Source organism: Protomyctophum bolini, assembly GCF_963924005.1.
Source record: "Protomyctophum bolini genome assembly, chromosome: 10".
NCBI classification, from domain to species: domain Eukaryota; kingdom Metazoa; phylum Chordata; class Actinopteri; order Myctophiformes; family Myctophidae; genus Protomyctophum; species Protomyctophum bolini.
Window position 1 is genome coordinate 33,170,976 of NC_137871.1, and position 19,908 is coordinate 33,190,883.

The 19,908-nt window shown below is 41.3% G+C and overlaps 2 protein-coding genes across 2 annotated transcripts in view; one reads left to right on the forward strand and one right to left on the reverse strand.

Annotated features, from left to right (window-relative positions):
- The window catches only part of ergic1 (endoplasmic reticulum-golgi intermediate compartment 1), a 28,097-nt gene extending 18,478 nt beyond the window's left edge, over positions 1-9,619 (reverse strand). Inside the window, exons 1-2 of the mRNA XM_080774827.1 lie at positions 9,492-9,619; positions 1,013-1,074 (exon numbers count right to left, since the gene is read on the reverse strand). Coding sequence (XP_080630953.1) covers positions 1,013-1,074; positions 9,492-9,511 — 82 coding nt within the window. The 5' untranslated portion in view covers positions 9,512-9,619. The remainder of the gene's footprint in view (positions 1-1,012; positions 1,075-9,491) is intronic.
- Positions 9,620-15,279: 5,660 nt separating this feature from the next.
- dusp1 (dual specificity phosphatase 1) lies at positions 15,280-19,683 on the forward strand. Its single transcript, XM_080773910.1, has 4 exons — positions 15,280-16,012; positions 16,798-16,937; positions 17,065-17,284; positions 18,322-19,683. Exons 1-4 carry the CDS (start codon positions 15,565-15,567, stop codon positions 18,675-18,677), a joined length of 1,164 nt encoding a protein of 387 aa, XP_080630036.1. The 5' UTR covers positions 15,280-15,564; the 3' UTR covers positions 18,678-19,683.
- Positions 19,684-19,908: the final 225 nt, after the last annotated feature.

The following is a 19,908-nucleotide window of genomic DNA, read 5'->3' on the forward strand; positions in this document are numbered from 1 at the left end:
AAAAATGATTGTGAAACTGAAAGTCTGATCATTCAATAGTCAGTCAGTAGTCAGTATCCTGCCAAGCAGCTTATAATCAATACGATGAGTATACAAATACGATGACAAAACAAATTGACTCTCCTGAAAAAACAAAGTTTTGATTTCCTGTGACAACAAGCCATAATTTCCTGCAGCGACGGTGAAAGAGGCTGTCATTAACATTCCTCGCATAGTAGTTGTACTACGACAGGCCCCACCCTCCTCTCTCTGTGACAAGTACCTCAAATATTAAGCTCCTGGAGCAATCTAACCTGTTCCAGTAAGCGTTTAATCACTCCATCTACTTTACCTGGGGCTAATGTTTTGTACCATTTACATACAGACATACTGGCTTTCTTACCAACAGTGTTTGAAGTCTTTCTTTATGGCTGTGTGCCAGTGTGTGGGCGACGCAACGTTTTTAAGTCTTAACAATAAAATAAAGTGAACCATTTGGGAAAGTAGAGCAGAAGAGGCCAATTTTGTAAAACGAGACAAAACGTCATGACAAGCAATGAAAAATGTTTTGACTTATGTTTGTACTTTAGCTAGCTTATTAATCAGTCTATTACATTATGATGTATGGTGTCCACAGCCCTCTCATGAGACACAGACCAAGTAGAAAAAAGGTTTGCTATTTTATCATGAACATTAGTGAGGACCAATTATATTTGTGCTTGGTTGAAAATTGGTGAAGCATACCAAAAGCGTATAGCAGAAAACACCCACCTACGTAGGGTTTTGCATACCTCTGAAAAAATTAAAGGACGCAGAGGCTTCATAAAATGTTGCGGAATCTTGATTGGTTGGGAAGACAACGTCTGGGTGCATTTCAAACTACGGTTTCAAGTGCAACAACACGTTTTTTGTTTTGGAATTAAAAACTTTTGAATTAAATCACTGTGTTTTTACGACTATCTGAGGCCTGGAAATTAGAAAACACAACATAAAGAGTTTAGTTTTAGTGACGTTTAGTGTTGGCACTACTCACTGAATGCTCCTGTATACGTGGGCTGTGTGAGATCTTTTGGCACTTTCCTGTAGATATCCAATCTGAGGAAAAATACGAGAGAGAGAGAGAGAGAGAGAGAGAGAGAGAGAGAGAGAGAGAGAGAGAGAGAGAGAGAGAGAGAGAGAGAGAGAAAGAGCGAGAGAGAGAGAGAGAGTATAAATATTAGAAACGCTATGTAAACACCATGTGCTCAGCTTTGGCTGAGAAAAAGAGCACATTCTGTACTCAATAGACGGTGATATTACGGCACAGTAGTGGAATGTTATGTCTGGAACAAGGCCATTATATACACACATGCAAGCATGCACGCACGCATGCATGCACACACACACACACTTCAAAATGTACAACAGTATTGGCATCAAAACGTACCAAAAGTAAAATAATGTCCCATTTCAACAATACAAATGATGGAATGCAAAAATGGAAGCCATCGTTCTCACAATAATACAAATCTAAACATTTTTGTAAAGAAATCTTGTTTCAAAAGAAATCTGCACGTCTGGGCGGGTTTCTGAACTGCCCACAGCCCTCAATATGAGACACAGACTGAGTAGAAAATAATTGTGACATTTTATCATGATTATTAGTGAGGACCTATTATATAAAGATAGGTTGAAAAGTGGTGAAGTGGTCCTTTAACCGTTTAATTCAATCGAGGGATGCATTGGACGTGTGTACACGTCCTAGCACATCCTCAATGATACCAGGCGAGAGAAAATAATTTTTAATTTTTTTAATTTTTCAGTCCGACTCTCGGCCACCACCCTTCGCGCTCTACGCCATATTAGCTTCCCGTTGACTTAGCCGTTAGTGCGGCAGAAAGAATGCCTCGTATCTGCTAAAATCTAGGGCGCTCTCCGTGGTTTTGATCTGATGGATATACTAGCGCTTCATTTCTGCTCCTCATCCGCCTCTCGTTCAAAATATGGACGCTTTTTGGATCATATATCGTGTAAATGAAAACGATAGCAATGTAAGCTATATTGTGTTAATATTGAACAAAACCAGAGCAGGAGTCCCACCACGGAACTCGGGCAATCAATTAATACAGTTGCAACCACTATATGGCAAGTATTTCATACAGCGTAAGTAAAAAGAATCTGAACTATCCCTTTAAGACTCAGTATTAGTAAGTTACAGTATTATGTATTATTAATAGTATGAAGTATTTATAAAACTGTGGTTGCACTGCGTCAGTGCTCTTTGGTTTTCAAGATTATGTGACGAGAGTATAAATTAAATTCCTAGAGTAATGATTTCATTGTACAGCGACCAGCCCTAGCTCCATGTATAGCATAAGGGCAATATATTTTTGTCAAGTGAATATTACGAGCTTGTAAATGGAACTGTGAATCAGAAACTGCCATGGTCGGTCACCGTCCAACTCCACGCTGCTCCACAGCAAAACTATTTCTGCTCACAGGCTGTGATGTGAGCCGTCGTGCACATGCCCTTTTTGGGAAATGAAAGGTTTTCAACAGACACACAGGTTCGTACCACTATACTTGTGAGGAGATCAACATTTTATGAAGGCTATATTTTATGAATGCCATTTCTTACAATTTTGTCTAATTTCTCTGTAGTGCAACTAACTATAAATCGGACATAACTCCATCTCCAACCCTACTCTAGTAAACATAACTTCTAAATGCCTAATCCCAACTTGAATATTTACCTAATTAACTCTAAAAAATAAAATAAAATAATCATCAAATTAATCAGCACTACAGACTGTGCTGCGTGCCCCCCGACTCCAAGGATATTTAACCATAAAAAACAAAGCTTTTTCAGGACTAGGAAAATGTGTCCTCACGTTGTGTATTTCTCAATTTCTACTATACGTGCAGAGACGTGTGGCCCTCAAGTATAGTAATACAAGCATGCACACACTCACACATACTCTCCCCTCATCTCCTTCCAAAACACTCACATCTGTGCACATTTCTTCCAGCGAGAGCTGCCATGCATGCGGCGAAATAATCGGAAGTAGTGAGGGTGGGAGTGTTTCCTGTTGAGGCCCACACCCTGCCGCTTTGGCTCGTGTGGCCCCCCCACCTGCCCCCTCCCTGCTTCACAAGACCCCTGGATCCCTGCCACACCCCGGCCCCCCCACCTGCCCCCTCCCTGCTTCACAAGAACCCTGGATCCCTGCCACACCCTGGTCCACCCTTCATTCTCTATAGACCACTGTGGGTCGGGACCCATTTGTGGGACATGGGACACATTTTTATGGGTCCCTTTTTTGGGAGTTTCCTACATTTTGGTTTTTAAATTATTATTTCAAAAACAAAATTAAATTAAAGAAATGTCAGTGATTTGATGAAGAAATCAAAGAAAATAATTAAAGAAATTCCATGAATTAGAAAAACAGCGAAAATAGCTGATCCACAAGCTCAGAATGCAGCGTGAAGCGACGCGTTGTGAGCTTGTAGATCTGCTTTCACACATTTTCACTAATTTGGGTCCCGCACTAATGTCTAATTTCTCTTCTGGGTCATCACATGCTAAAAAGTTTGGAAAGCACCGCTCTAGTCTACACACCACTGGTTCTCAAAGTGGGGTCAAGGGATGCCCAGATTGGTGGTTCCAGAGTGTTTCTTTTAGAAAGAAATTGGGCCCGTTTGACCTGATGAAGGTCTAAAGCCCTAACCACACCAAAGGTTTTTGTGTTGTCCCTGCGGTGTGATATGTCCTGTTGCACGTTGACCCACGTTGACCCTAGTGATTCAACGCATGGAATTCAATGGCCCAAACCACACCAAAGGGTGTAGACGGTTTTAGCGTTAACTCCTTGCAACTGTTTAGACCCAAGGAGTTGCATGGTTAGGGCTTCACGACCGAAAGGTCGACTTAAAGATTATTTCATACGTTTGAAAGAAATGGGCAAATCTTCTCTTATGGGTGTTTCTGGACAACATCCTCCCCCCCATTATTCGATTAATCTGGGCCACAAAGTGATGGTAAAATAAGGTTGCAAAGCACAAACATCATGGTTGGTAAATATTAAATAAATGCTCAGTTAAGTTATCTGAACCCGAGCAGCAGAAAATACTTTGTTATTGTATACCGCAAAGGCAAGTATTCACATTTCGATTAAGTTGTAACTAACGCTTATTAATATAAACATTTAGATAGATCACTGAAGCAATTACTTGATTAGAGATAGTGACATTGTTTGTATTCAATGATTTTTCTGTCGATCGATTAATCAATTCATCGTTTCATCTATAACCTATAACAACTATTCTTTCCATACACACACATAACCCTGTGCCTGTCGGTGGCATTTAAAGGAGCATTAGCCTGGCAGGATATGGAGGGCATTACTACAGAGTACAGACCTCCCTGCTTGTGGTTTACGTTTACGGGACGAGCTGTTGATGAAGAGGACTGCACCGCCTCACATCCTGACTGTGGAACACTAGTGTTTACACACACACACACACACACAAGTCTCCTTCTTTCATCCACTGATCCGAGACAATCGGCCAAGTGATGACGACAAGAAGCCAGGAAGACATTTTCTGTTTTATAAAGCAGTACATGGCATGACCTGTGTGTGCACGGCACTGTTTTCAGTCACAGTTAATGAGCTTCTTGTGTTTTCTTGGTTCAAGAACATTGTGTTTATGAATCTTAATATGGACCCTGGAGAGCTCTCATCTCTTGGCCCACTTTACTACCGGTTGCGTTTTGCAATTTCCTGAATTACCAACACCTCCCTCTTTCCACCACCTACTGTACAAACCAGCTTATTTTTCCCTTGGTGCTTCATTATGAGGGGGGGGCAGTCTTTCATTAATGGTGGGGACAGTGTGTTCCTGCATCTCTTTAGCAACACCAAGAGACATGAAGGCACATGATTGCTTTCCAAAGAAAATGAGCAAATTGAAAAGAATGAACAAATGACTCACAGCGGAGTGACTGAGTGATAGATCTGGACACTGATGGGTCAGCAAAACCTCGTTATGGTACAAGGTCAGCCCACAGCGATTTACAGCATGCGACCGTTTAAGCAACAACGATTACCAGAATCATCGTCGTTAATGACATAATCGGCCCGTTATGTTTTTAATCCACTCATCTCCTGAAAGGACAGAGTGCTATCTAGGTAATAAATCAAACGCTTGTCATGGTGGGGCTCAGCCTGTCAAGCATAAACGGTAAATCAATGCTGTCGGGCAGAAACCTTGTATATCCACATTTCAACGTTTTCGTAAATTAATAGGCTACCTCGTCATACTAGTGTCACCCAAAATTAGTAAAATAATAATAATAATAAAAAGATTAAACATTGAAGTGAAAGTGGTAAAGTGCTTCTGTGGGTTTTATAAATATTTGAAAATGATAAGTATTAACGGTGCCGGAGATTAGCTGTACACAGACTGACGGACACACGGACGGAGTGAAAAACACTCTCTTCCCCATGCCTTCGGCGGGGAGCATACTTTGGTCCGACATATCATTGGTTCGACTCTGGGTTAGGTTTAGGTGTGCTGCCCCGTGCTCGCGGTTATGGTTAGGGTGAGGGTTTGGGGTAGGTAGTCGATCGGACCAATGGTATGATAATGTTGGACCAAAGTATAGTAACCGCCTTCGGCCTGGTGGGAAGTACAAAAAGTAAATGGCCTACTAGAGCGCAAGCAGAGCGCGCAAGTACTGTCGACCGCTACAAACTGTCAAATCTCAGCTTCTCTGTGAAGGAACGTTTGAAATGTTGAATTATTAGGTTTAGCTATTTTCTACCTACCTACTTTATGCATGTAAAAAAGTAGTACTATGAAGTATGGTACAAGTTTCTATCTATAAAAGAAATACAGTTTTATCGATTTAGAATTATTCTGGATCCCTTTTTAGTTTCTCAAACAAAAATAAATCATCGATAATCGATGAAAAGAAATATAAACTGAAATAAAATATGTTATCACGTATACAGTATAATTATTTATTTTAAATTGTCAATTGCTTTAAATTTACTTAATATTGGACTATAGTGATATTAATACTAAATGCCTCTGTGTATATGTATGTATATGTAATTTTTGAAGTTGATTAGCGGTATACTGTGGACTGTGGTTACTTTGCGACACTTTTGATGCGTATGCACCTTCCCAGCAAATTACGTAATGACTACTTGTGCCTGATACGGCAGTGGTGCCAGATTACATACATGTATACACAGGAGCATTACCTTTAATTCTCCCGACACTAAAACATATCGTCATTACGTCACCATCGAAAACCAATTACACTCTGGCATTGGGTCCTTTAATCCACATCTTTATTACATCATCATTGAGAGCTAGTTATACCAGTTATACCCTGACGTCATATCCTTTTAGCAGTGGTTTAACCCATTTAGATCTGAGGCCAATTAAGGTATAGGTATAACAACATATAGATTTGTTGCGGGGGAGGGGGGGTTGTGAATTAAATACAATTACCCAAATCATCGTCAATAATGACATCATCAGCCTCTATGTTTTTTTTTTTTTCATTTCGTTTGAGTTGTCATTAAGTAATAATATCTTGAATTTATATAGCGCCTTTCAGGAAACCCAAGGACGCTTTACAATACAGAAAAAACTAAAACGAACTAATTGCCAAAAGCCTAAGTGAACAAATGTCTCTTCAGTGCAGACTTGAAAGAGTAATACATCAATTACATCATACATTAAAGGAATATAGTCTTGTCTTTTCAGCCTCATCATGTATTTGTCAGTAGAAGTAATGATTCACACATGGTGATCAGCTCTCTGGCTGGTCTCAAAATCAATTAGTCAACAATTTCCTATGGCTTTTAGTCGAGTAAGAATGTCTTAATTGACAACAACCCTGCCAATAAATATCTCATCATGGTGTGTAGAGATTGTGGGTAGAGATTGGCTGTCTGGTCATCAAAAGGTCTTCACGACCTGGTCTATGTGATGAAATGTCCCTGGGCAAGACTCGTTATCTGCTTGTCTGTTCACTGTGGACTAACTCACTGTTTCCCAAACAGTGGGTCGGACCCATTTGTGGGACACATCCCATTTTCTTTTCCATTTAGAAAATATATATAATATATAATATAATATATATATATTTGAAAATAGCCAATCTACAAGCTTGCAATTGCAACGTGTTGTGCGTTTATAGATCTGCTATTTTCACCAGTTTGGGTCCCAGGCAAACGTCTAATCTCTCTTTTGGGTCTCGACCCGAAAGGTTTGGGAACCACTCTAGTCTGGACTAACTGACAGTTATATCTGCTTTAGTTGTCTGTTAGCTGTGTACTAAGTGACAGTTATCTGGGTTAACTTAGGTAACTTGTTAACCCTCGGCTATCTGACAGTTATCAGGGTTAATTTAGGTAACTTGTTAACCCTCGGCTATCTGACAGTTATCTGGGTTAACTTAGGTAACTTGTTAGCCCTCGACTATCTGACAGTTATCAGGGTTAATTTGGGTAACTTGTTAGCCCTCGACTATCTGACAGTTATCAGGGTTAATTTGGGTAACTTGTTAGCCCTCGACTATCTGACAGTTATCAGGGTTAATTTGGGTAACTTGTTAACCCTCGACTATCTGACAGTTATCTGGGTTAACTTATAGGTAACTTGTTAACTCTTGACTATCTGACAGTTATGAAGTGTCTGTTGACTCCCTTGGGTGCAACCAACGTTCATCTTCACAGTGTTTGTGGAGGACATTCATGCACCGTTTCCCTGGCCTGTTCAATTAGTTTGAGGTGACCAATAAGCAAATGTTAGTCGTGTGCCAATATCCTGCCTGTGGGTTACTTTAGGGTGTGTGTGCACTAGTATTGACAGACTGTGTTTCAAGACCTGTACATGCTGTAAATCCTGTCCTGGTTTGTCCGGCACTGTCCCAGTTTCAGGATGGGTGTCCCAAGTCCTGGACACATTCTGCACAACTCTAAGATGTCCCGTTACAACTAAATTATCCCCGTTTCACCACATGGCCAAACCTACATATTTTAGTCCATTAATTATATTATATTTAGATAATACAATATTTAGAAAGAAAAGACTCTTTGTCAGAACTTAGACTTGAGCCTAGGCTAGGCTAGATGCTAGGTTTACCTGGTATTCAAGTAGTACATTGTTTTTGCATGCTATTTACATGACCTTGACCTTGTCGTTTGTTGACTAGGGCTCATGACAGGGCGACTGATAAATGGATGCCTAACTTAATGTAAATAATTGTTATGTAAAGTGAGGGTTGCTGTCCATTATCTAAATACAGTACACACTGTATGTGTAGTAGATTACACTTACTATTGTTGTTAGCCTATTGTCCTCTCTCTCTCTCTCTCTCTCTCTCTCTCTCTCAGCCCCCTTCCCATTAAGAGGGGGGGGGGGTTCATTATTGCTCCCATTATGTAAAGTGTTGTGAGACGACTTGTCGTGATTTGGTACTATAACAAAAACTGAAGACAAGTGAATTGAGGGATGCACCATCGTAAAAATAACAATTTTGGCCAACAGCCGATGCCATTGTTTTTTGCCAATTGAATCCTCTTGTGCTAGCGAAACAAATAAATCTTCATGATATATCACACACCATGTTTCAATGAGCACAAATTCTATCATATACAACAGATAAACATTGGCCCCTGGCATCTATGAAAGTAATCATATTTCCTAATACCTATTACATGAATTCTGTGCAAGAGGATGCTACGCACACCAAATCCTTATAGTGGTGCCAGTCCACAGCAGAATAATCTAAAAAGTAGTAGTAGACGATACCCATGTACGGGTCATTAATCAGTGCATTCCCTAATTGACATACAGTGACAGTCACAGAATGAGTGAGAGAGCAGCCAATACACAGAAATGTGTGTATTGTGTACTGACTGTGAGTGGACAAAGCATTACACTTGTTTACAATAGGGCCCACCATTTTCAATTAATCTAAATTTAGAGACGTAAGAATATACACAATAGTCAAAACAGGAAATCATCATATCATAGAGGTAAAAAGGGGTAAAAGGCCAGGGATAGATTATCAGATAGATAGATAGATAGATAGATAGATAGATAGATAGATAGATAGATAGATAGATAGATAGATAGATAGATAGATAGATAGATAGATAGATTTCTATTTGAGCAAATCACTGACTTATGCAAAACACGTAACATTTGATGAAACACAGTTACCAAGGGAACAGTGATTCAACATTAGCTGGCTGAAACAATGTACGAATGTAGCTACAATTTAGCAACAATGTCGCAACAATGTAGCCATGTGTGAACTGTTTGAATCGATACCGATCGATACTGCTAGAAGAAGTTGTTCTTGACTTGCGCTGCCTGCGAACAGGCAGTCTCCGGCCACCGTTGATTCATCCATGCACAACCCACACACACACACGCACGCACGCACACAATCACATCAAAATGTCCGTGCACACCGATAATGAGATGAACTAAAGCCCCCTACTCACCTCCTCATATCGAAAGGCATGGTGTTTGATAATGTAAAGCTATTGTTTAATCAGAATGAGCGCTGTGCTGTGTTTCTGTTGTTCTTTCATCCACCGGGTGTTCATCAGTACCGGGTTGACGTCAGCTTAGGACGCTTTGCACACGCTGATTGGCTGGAGTTGGTTTCCTGTCGAACGTGATTCTATTTCCTCTCCTCACCACCACGACACACAAACACACTAGCCTCGTTCCCAGCTGAGAGACACACACACACACACACACACACACACACACACACACACACACACATTCTCTCACTCACACACACACACACACACACACAGTCTCACACACACACACACACACGCGTCTTGTATTTTGTTGTTTATGCATGTTACGTATACACAAATATATAAACAATGATTACTTGCTCATTGGCGTTCGCAATAACATTCCGAAAGAAGAAAGAAAAATAAAAGACGAAAATACAGAAATAAAAAGAAAAGCCTTTCTGACTTGACGTGACTTGCCATTGTCAATAGGCTAATAACACAAGTAGGCTACACAGGAGTATAAATAATCACCTTGCAATATGATTGAACTATTAGATTATAGATATAATATTTGTCGTGTCGATTTGAACGACTGTAGATATACTGGTTAAAGGTTGACGCCCAGAAACGTCCAGAAATAAATAGAAGATGCAGCCAGATATATTAAGACCTCTGGAAGAGTGTGTACAACTGTACACCCACACTCTTCTAGTCGGTGGTGAAAGAGTTTTACTGATACTTTTACTAATTAATCACAATAAACCACAATATAAAATACTAGCTAGCCTACTCTGTTGTATGTCCTGTGTTCAAAATTGTACTTGAGTACAGGTACAAAAGTAGCCTTGGCATCAAAATATACTTTAATTCAGTACCAAAGGTATAAGTATATTCATATGCAGAATGAAATGTCCAATTTCACATGTTTTCTTGTGTCAGATACACACAAAGGTGGGAGTCCTTGAGGGGGTTCCAGCCTGGGGGTCCCCACCTAGTATACCATGGGGATTGGGAACCCTGCAGGGTTTGATGAAAATAGCAGGTATTGCGCTATTATAGATCTGCTATAAGCTATTTCGAGAAATGAGGGGGAGGAAAGATCAGACCACGTTTAAGTGGTTAAATGATTGATAGTTACAGTAGGAACCACATGAACCCTGGTCTGTAACTCAAAGAGAAAAGGAACCAAACTAGATTGAGCTCCAAAAGATAAAAAAATATTAAAAGATTAGGCTATCAAATGGGGGATCCAGGGCGTAATGCATTATCAAAATGTGGGTCCTTGAAATTAAAAAGGTTTTGTCGGGCATATTTGAGCATATTGTATTTTTAGGAAAATCCTTATCGTTATAGTTTTGTATATAATTGTTAGTCATATGTTCAGTTTAGAAATAGTGTACCGACCATAGAGAGAGCAGTAAATAGATTATAGGGATATTTGAGAATCACTAATCATCTGACTGCATGCCCAATTGACCATGTAACCTAATGGCTTCCTTCTGGGACATAATGAAGATTCCTTTCTATCAAATACCACCATGATGAGGCTGACCATGTGTGTGTGTGTGTGTGTGTGTGTGTGTGTGTGTGTGTGTGTGTGTGTGTGTGTGTGTGTGTGTGTGTGTGTGCTTCGTGCATGCGTTTCATTTAAGTGTGATGATGAAGCATTAACAGCCTCTGCATTACTGCAACTTCCTGTTGCAACACAGAAACACCAACATGCTGTATTTTCCCCTCAAAATGTCTCATTTTAAAATGTCAATTTAATGACCCTATTTATACAACAAGCTACACTGTAGAATAATAGGTTTCGCTCATTGTGCCATCTACCTGTGAAAAAGTGTCTAAAATGGTAACTTGTTCCGTGGGTGTAGCCTCTGTGAACTAAACTAACAAATGAGACGCATAAACCACATCACAATGAAATATGGCTCGTGGTGACTCTATGGTGAGTGACAATATCAAGCAGTTGCAACCCCCACCTTTATCAAATTACAGATATGTAATATGTAAATGGCTATACCATGGTAATTATCTGGACAAAGTTTTGTTGCAGGCGTGAGGACATACTGTACAAAATCAGCTGTGTGGTTTCCCGTATTCAGGGGTTGTCAACGGTGATGATGGTGACAGTAAACAGACACAAATGACAGAGACATGGCTCAGGAAATACCTCAATGTTGTCAACCATATCGTTTCACTTCCCTTTCTGGACGAGAGAGCCACTGTTAATTACACTCTAAAATTATGTGAATCAAAAACAGTAGTTATACAGAAGTTTTATTTGCAGGCATAAACATGTTCACGCTGGAACAACAGAATTAGTCTTGTGAGGACATGGCAAATCATAAATCTGAAGAGAAATTGCTGTTTCCCAAGAAGGATGTTTAACAGGCTGATATAAGTTCATAAATAAATCTGACATTAGTTCACTATAGGCCAGTCTTATGTTTTAGTACAGTACATCGTGCTTATGATACAGATCCACAAAAGCTTCAGACTCTTTAAAAATAACTTACTGTACATGGTGGCATGCTATAAGTAAAAATTATCATGAGAGGTTGTATGCCGCTATGTTATAATGTTAAATTTAATCCTGTTTTATATCCTGGATCAATGTTGTGTTTAAACTCTTAAATTTGTTTAAATTAAAAACTATAATCTTGCATCTAAAAACATAATATAGCCTACTCTGAGAGTTGATTTCTAACACTAAACCTCAGTATTGAGATACAGACTGGTGTAAATATTTAACAATTTAAAGAGTCTGTATCAAGTCTCCGAGAGTGTTAAAACCACAACACCTTAAAACGTGTTAAAACAACTTAACACAGTGACGAAAACAATTAGTGGGGGGAGTCAGTGAGAGCTCATCCAGTACTGCTGGTTCTGTTCTGCCTTTGGGTGTAAACGGTTTTAGTTTCACTTGGCCCACTTCTGGACAGGAAGATTACTAAACTCAATTTGCATCTTTTACACTGTCCTTAACCTGGTGACCTTGTTGTAAGTCATTCATCGCCTTCGGTAGGGGGAAACACAGCATTACAGTGTGAGGACATAATGTTTGGGTACACAATGTTTTCAGAGCCTCCCCAAATTTGTTTGGACCCCCGTTCTGTTCTGTCTTTCTCTCTTGCAGTGTGTAACATTCCAGCCATCATGACGTGTCTCAGTTGACTCATCGTACGAGAGTGTGAGCTTTAGAGCAGCTAGAGAGTTTTTGCATGCTGCTGAGATAACTTTAGTTCCTTCCTTGGTTCCCATGCACTGTACCTCCCTCCCTATGTCTCACGCTCTCTTTCTCTTTCACCATCCCTCCCTCTTTCTCAAGCGCAAGAATGAAAACATTGTACAACTCCAGATAGAACTGTTTTGACGTCATGTCCTCTGCGCTGTACAGTACACCATGGCCATACAGATCACCTTCACGCAGTAGTGGAAAGTCACTAAGTACTGCTCAAGTACAATTTTAAGGCTCTTTACTTACTTCTATTTCCTTAATACTTCAGAGGCAAACATTGTATTTTTTATTCCATTACAATTTTTTGACAGATTCAGTTAGTAGTTACTCTGTAGATTTAAAACACACATTAACCACTTGAGACCCTATTTTTATACAGTGGCAAATATGGCATTTATTTTTTTATTTTTACTAGAAGATATTTTATATCCCTGTGATAATTTGAGAGATGACGTTGCATTGCTCACTGTGTGGCAACAGTTGAAAAGGTTTGAACATGGACATATTGCAACATGCTTACAATAATCTCACATTTCAAAACAAAAACCTTTCTGACTGGCATGTCCTTGCGTTGTGGTTTTGAGAAACACTCATCTTCTCGTCAGCAAGCAGTGTTGTCCCCTATAGAATGACTGCATTGCTTCCTAATAGTGACACAGCAGTACGGCGCCTGTTGTGAGTCAGCAAGCTAACCAACCACACACACACACCAAAGTGACAGTAATCGTGTTTACCTATTGACAGCTTATTGATTTGGAGGTGAACCGCGGTAGACAGACAGATAATAGTTAAGGGGAAGACAACAGATCACATGTTTTCTGGTGAGATCCCCATCTGCTGCCGGTCTTCCTGTAAAGCTGCTGTTTTGGTTCCAGAGTGTGGAAATTTACTGGACTTCAGATTTTTATACAGTGATTAACTTTTATGGTCAGCTTGTGCTCTCGGGGCATTGAACACTATGTACCTCCGACTAATAAAAACAAAGAATAAACGTTTATGGTCCCCGGGACAGATATTGACTTATTATCTTGTTATTTGTCAACTCTCATCTGAAGAGGCCAACATATAAATCTAATTAACAACAATAACATCATGGAAAATTTGCCAAATTCCTTATCTGTTGACACTGGTATTTTTCACATAAACAGTGTAGAATGATAAGTCTACACACAGGCTAGTCATAATAATGGACTTGGTGAAGAACAAGGACTTCAAATAAAAAAATAAATCAAGAGTCAAAAATCAAGTATCAATGTAGATATTAATACTACGATTAAAATATTAATAAATCTGGTGTGCATCTTCTTGTAGTTGTTTCATATTATTGTTGAGGTGAACTAAAGCCCCATACTCACAAACTCACCTCCTCACATCCATTTTACATTTAGGCACATTTACATTAGCCTATACTGTTATTACATTACATTTCTAGTTGTTATCTGTAGGCCACAGTAGGCTATACAACATGGTTCCCAAACTGGGGGAAAAAAGATTTTGGGGGTCCCCAGATGATGATGTGCAACATTGTATTCTCACTCAATTAACAGTTAAAGGACCACTTTACCACTTTTCAACCTATCTTCATATAATAGGTACTCACTAATAATAATCATGAACAAATGTTCTACTCAGTCTGTGTCTCATATAGGAGGGTGTGGGCAGTTCAGAAACCGTCTTCCAGTGACATCATCAATGGGTAATACAAGCTAATAAAAACTGCAGGCTTTCTAGTCCTGAAAAGTTGCAATGCGAAAATGGAAGCCACCGTTCTCACAATAATGAAAATCTAAATATTTTTGTAAAATAAATCTGCCTAATGATGATGTCACTGGAAGACGGTTTCTAAACTGCCCACAGCCGTCCTATGAGACACAGACTGAGTAGAAGAAAATCGTGCCATTTTTTCATGATTATTACTGAGGAGTGAGGACCTATTATACGAAGATTGAGAAGGTTGAAAAGTGGTGAAGTGGTCCTTTAACAAACCAACATACAGTATGAGTGTATACAGCCGCCAGGGTACATTTCTAAAGTGCCAATTTGAGGACTTTTAATATATTTTAATACCTCTAAAATGAAAATAAATAAAAAGTACTAATAATAATACCATTACTATGTAAAAAAAAAAGTAAACAGGAACCCTTTTTGCTATAAATTCAGAACTTTCTTTGGGCGTTAAATAAAAATAACAATACACACGTGATTTTTTATGTGTATTGACAAGATTAGGCTTTTTTTTGCAGCCTGCCTGGCCCTGGATCCATTGGGATTATGTCGACTCGATAGGCTAGAAACCAATCTGGATCTCAAACGGCTGTCTGTCAGGTCTACTCTCGGCCGGGAGTACTTGGCTCAACGGTACACAACACAACACGGCACACACGATCACGATGACGTAGGCACTGGCAAGGTGCCAGGGGGCGGGGCTATGACGCCTTGTCCTCTCATTCACAAGGAGAGGCTGCCTGTATAAAAGGCTTTACAAAGAGCTGTGTGGTTAGGAAAAGCAACGATCTCTAGTTTGAAAAACTCAATAGGCTAGACAACCCAAGTAAATATTATTATTAAAAGATCAATAATCGTAAACAAGATAGGAGGAGGATCAATTTGGGATTTTGGGACACATTTTAAGCTACTGACTTTTTAGGATTTTATTTTTATTTTTAATTTCCTCAAACTAGAGGTTTGAGTTTTATTTGGGATCTATACAAATTACAAGTTTACCAGAACAATATAATCTACTTTCGCGAAACATTTATTATAAGAAGGGGGAAAAGGGGGGAAAAAGCTCGGCTGTATATGCATTTGGATCTACCGGTAATACTGCCATCACCACCCCGCCGTCCTACCACTTCTACTATGGTCATAATGGAGGTGATCCCCGCCATCGACTGCGCGTCCCTCCGCGGCTTCCTCCTGGAGGACAAGGAGCCGGGCTGCTGCTCCTGCCTGGTGCTGGACTGCCGCTCGTTTTTCAGCTTCAACTCGTCGCACATCCCCGGGTCGGCCAACGTGCGCTTCAGCACCATCGTGCGCCGCAGGGCCAGGGGCGGCCTGGGACTCGAGCACATCGTGCCCAACGAGGACACGCGCAGCCGGCTTCTGTCCGGGGAGTACCGCTCCGTGGTGTTCCTGGACGACCGCAGCTCAGACTTTGGCCAGGTGAAGAAGGACGCCACCCTGATGCTGGCCGTCACGGCCCTGCGGAGAGACGCGAGAGGCGCCACGACCGCGTTCTTCCTCAAAGGTAATTAGATTTATAGACCAGAAGTTGTTGACTGATTGATTGCATACGTACTGTATTAGCCAGGAATGTATAAAACAGGCAGCACGTGGCGGTAGGCTACGTGGTAGTAAAGACACAAAAAAGTTCTGGGGACTTCAAGTGTTCACATTGTGGTCCTATCATGTATTAAATTAATCAACATTGCATAGCATAACAAATGAACACATATCACAGAGAGAGAAAGAGAGAGGTCCCATATTATTACATCACAGTCAGTACTCAAACAACAAATATGTTTATTTATTTCCACTTTGTTAGTAGTAGGCAGTGGTTTTAAAAAAGGCCCTCGATAGTAACTCTCAGAGTTACAGGCCCAATTTGGAACGCCCTCAAGGAACCCAGAGAGTCCCTGGACCCCACTTTGAGAACCACTGCATTTGGCCATGCGTACCCCCTTAACTCCCAAGAGTTACATAAGGGTCAATTTTTATTCCATTTGTAAGCTCTCAGATTTACAGCCCCACTTTGAGAACCAATGCCATATATTAATATTCCGTAGGTCTAGTTAGTTTATAGTTGGACTTGTCTGGTGTGTGTCTGTATCCTAACAACCGAAGCACAACAAATGGGGCTTACAGCTGTCACCACACACCAGCTGTGATGCCAAACCCCAGAGTAAACACTGCCAAAATAGACGCACATGATCAACACTTGTCACTTTTTTTAGGCTGAGGTATTTATTCGACTGCAATATAGTGCAACTGTCCGTTTTCTAATCTTTCCGTGACGCCTGTTTCTTCGTTTAGGTGGCTTCGAAACCTTCTCGTCTGAGTATCCTGAGCTGTGCACCAAACCGTCACCCCCACAAGGGCTGAACTTACCCCTGAGTGCCAGCCACCCTGACACCGCCGGCTGTAGTCCGTGCAACACGCCTCTATACGATCAGGTATGTTATTTACCCCCAATTGATACCTACATTGTTAAATGAGAGCAGAGTAATTGTTTCTTTGCTTTTGTGGGAAAAACGTAGCTCGTGTGACTGATCAGTATTTGATTCGTTTTGTGTTTTCTAGGGAGGCCCGGTGGAGATTTTACCCTTCCTGTACCTCGGCAGCGCGTACCACGCCTCCAGAAAGGACATGCTGGACATGCTGGGCATCACAGCCCTGATCAACGTCTCCGCCAACTGTCCCAACCACTTCGAAGATGCCTTCGTCTACAAGAGCATCCCGGTGGAGGACAACTACAAAGCCGACATCAGCTCCTGGTTCAACGAGGCCATCGAGTTTATCGGTGAGTGTCACTGTCAAGTCCCCCCTCACGCCTCCACAGCTCTTACAACTTAGACTAGAGTATAACCAGTCGTCCCGGTTTGCCTGGGATCGTGCAAGCTTGTAGATCGTCTATTTTTTATATTTGTGAAATCGAATGAAAGTGATTAGGGTACCAGTTTGGGCTTTAGATAATATGGTCTCCCTAGTCAAGTCCCTGCACGCCTCCACAGCTCTCAACGGCCAAAATGCAATTTCTGACCACAGCTGTTGCAAACTGTGGTTGTTGAATAAGATAACCCCCCTTCCTTCACTCCATGATGCAGTGACTTGCATTTACAATTTAAAAGTTCCCTCCAAAAATTGACCAGCTGGCTATCTGATCCCCGACAATAGCAGTTACATCATCGCTCCCCCCCTTAATGTTGAATCGAAAGCCTGTTTCCCCCAATCTACTGGGGGGGGGGGGGGGCAGTGGCTGGCGGTGCCTTGAATGGCCCCCTCTGTGCCAGTCTTTGTTCTCGAGGGGAACAAAAGGCAGCTTCTCCACACTCCCTGGCGGCCTTCCTCCCAGATCAATAGCCCCAGTGGGGGGACTGTCCCCCTACCTTTGTCCATTCAGCTTGTCTCCTTGGGGAACAGAGCTCCCACGAGCCCCCACCGTGTCGCCCCTATTAAACTGCTCTTCCTGTGGCTTAATGAGACAGAGCCGCTAGCTAGTATAGTATCACCGCTGAATTTGTATAGCAACTGAGAAGTCTGGGGGGTGTTATTGCTTGCCTGTTACTTCCTCCCGGCGTTGACAGCTGTCTGCAGCTAAACATAATTACTATTCTGATACGAGGGCCGGGCGATATCACTTCATCTCGACTTCATATCTTCATCATGAGTGTTCCAATTTTTTTGCCTCTATTAATATTAATAAACGATTTTTCACCTATTTCCGCAAGCGAAAGTGCTCAATTGTTGCCCAGCCCAAGTATGTTCTGATACATTGTGTCACCTAATGAAACATTTGATTTTGTACTAACCATGTCTTTCCTTCCTCCCTCCCTGCAGACTCGATACGGAACAAAGGCGGCCGCGTGTTCGTGCACTGCCAGGCGGGCATCTCCCGCTCGGCCACCATTTGCCTGGCCTACCTCATGCGCACCAACCGCGTGAAGCTGGACGAGGCCTTCGAGTTCGTCAAGCAGCGGCGGAGCATCATCTCGCCCAACTTCAGCTTCATGGGCCAGCTGCTGCAGTTCGAGTCCCAGGTGCTGGCCTCCTCCACCTGCTCCTCGGAGGCGGGAAGCCCCGCCATCGGCAACAGCAGCACGGTCTTCAACTTCCCCGTGTCCATCCCGGTGCACTCGTCCACCGGTCAGCTGTCCTTCCTGCACAGCCCCATCACCACCTCCCCCAGCTGCTGAACGGACTCTAAAGAGACTCTTAACTGACTAGTAGTGCCACCCTACTTCCCCCCACACACACACACACACACGCACTTGATGTGGTGATGCTGGTATCACTGGACTTAAAAATGGGGGACGAGGGGAGGCATTGCCCAGGGACACACCCAAGGTGCCAAGTTTGTGGTCCGTCTATGCCAGTGGTTCTCAAAGTCGGGTCCGTGAGGGGGTTCCAGGGGGTGTGCGAATGGAACCTGGAGCGAGGAGTTTTGTTGCTACCGTTAAGCAGTATTGTTTGTTGACGCCGCTTCCTTTGTGGATGTTGAATGACTGACACCCAGCCTAGAGGGCGTTATAGCTGTGGTTAAAGTCATTCATGAATCAGGAAGTTAAAAAGTATTTAAGTAGTCTTTATTCAACGATCTTTTTCCCTTTTTTGTATGGATGACATAATGAAGGTATCTGCTTTAGATAATCATAATCAAGACTTACAATTACATTGTGGAAGAGGCCTTAGAGTTTGATTCACTTTCGTCTCAGGAATTGTGACTGATATTTTCAAATTTGCTTTCCGAGCTGGCCAAAGGAAGCATAACAGACTCTTTATTTATTTATTTTATTTTTTGCCAAAACTTAGCAGCAGAAATAACCCATCAAACTTCTCCATTTGATGAACAATGAATGTACCCAACTCTTTCACTTGTGTCTGCCTGACAGACTTGTTTTGTTTTTACAATTCAAATGCCGTAAACTGCCTTTCAAAGCAACTTAATGAACTCCTTGACGATCCTGACGCATTGGGGAAAGCAACCATCAAATACCTCATGTTTCTGTACTGTGTAGCGCAGTCCTGGGATGAAGACAGCACCCCCGAAAGCACTAAAAATGGGGGCCACAGAATCCTCAGAGACTGTTTTCTGACATATTTATTGAACTAAATTAATATATTTCATTATCATATCTATTTTTTGATATGTACGTTTAATGCTGTTTTTGATACCACTGAATAAATTCCCTGACTTTTGTACACGCTTGTCTTCCGTTTCGTGTGTTGCTCAAATGCTATCCCTTTATGTAGTATATTCAGTACATCATGCTCAAAAAATGAATCAACCTCACGATTACAGATGCAAATAGTGTGAAATTATTTGTGTGTGAGCTCTCAACATTGTTAAAAGTCTAGACCAAGAGACTTCAACAGTAACATAGTATAAAGCTACTATATAATTGGTCTGAGTGCAAATAGTCACAA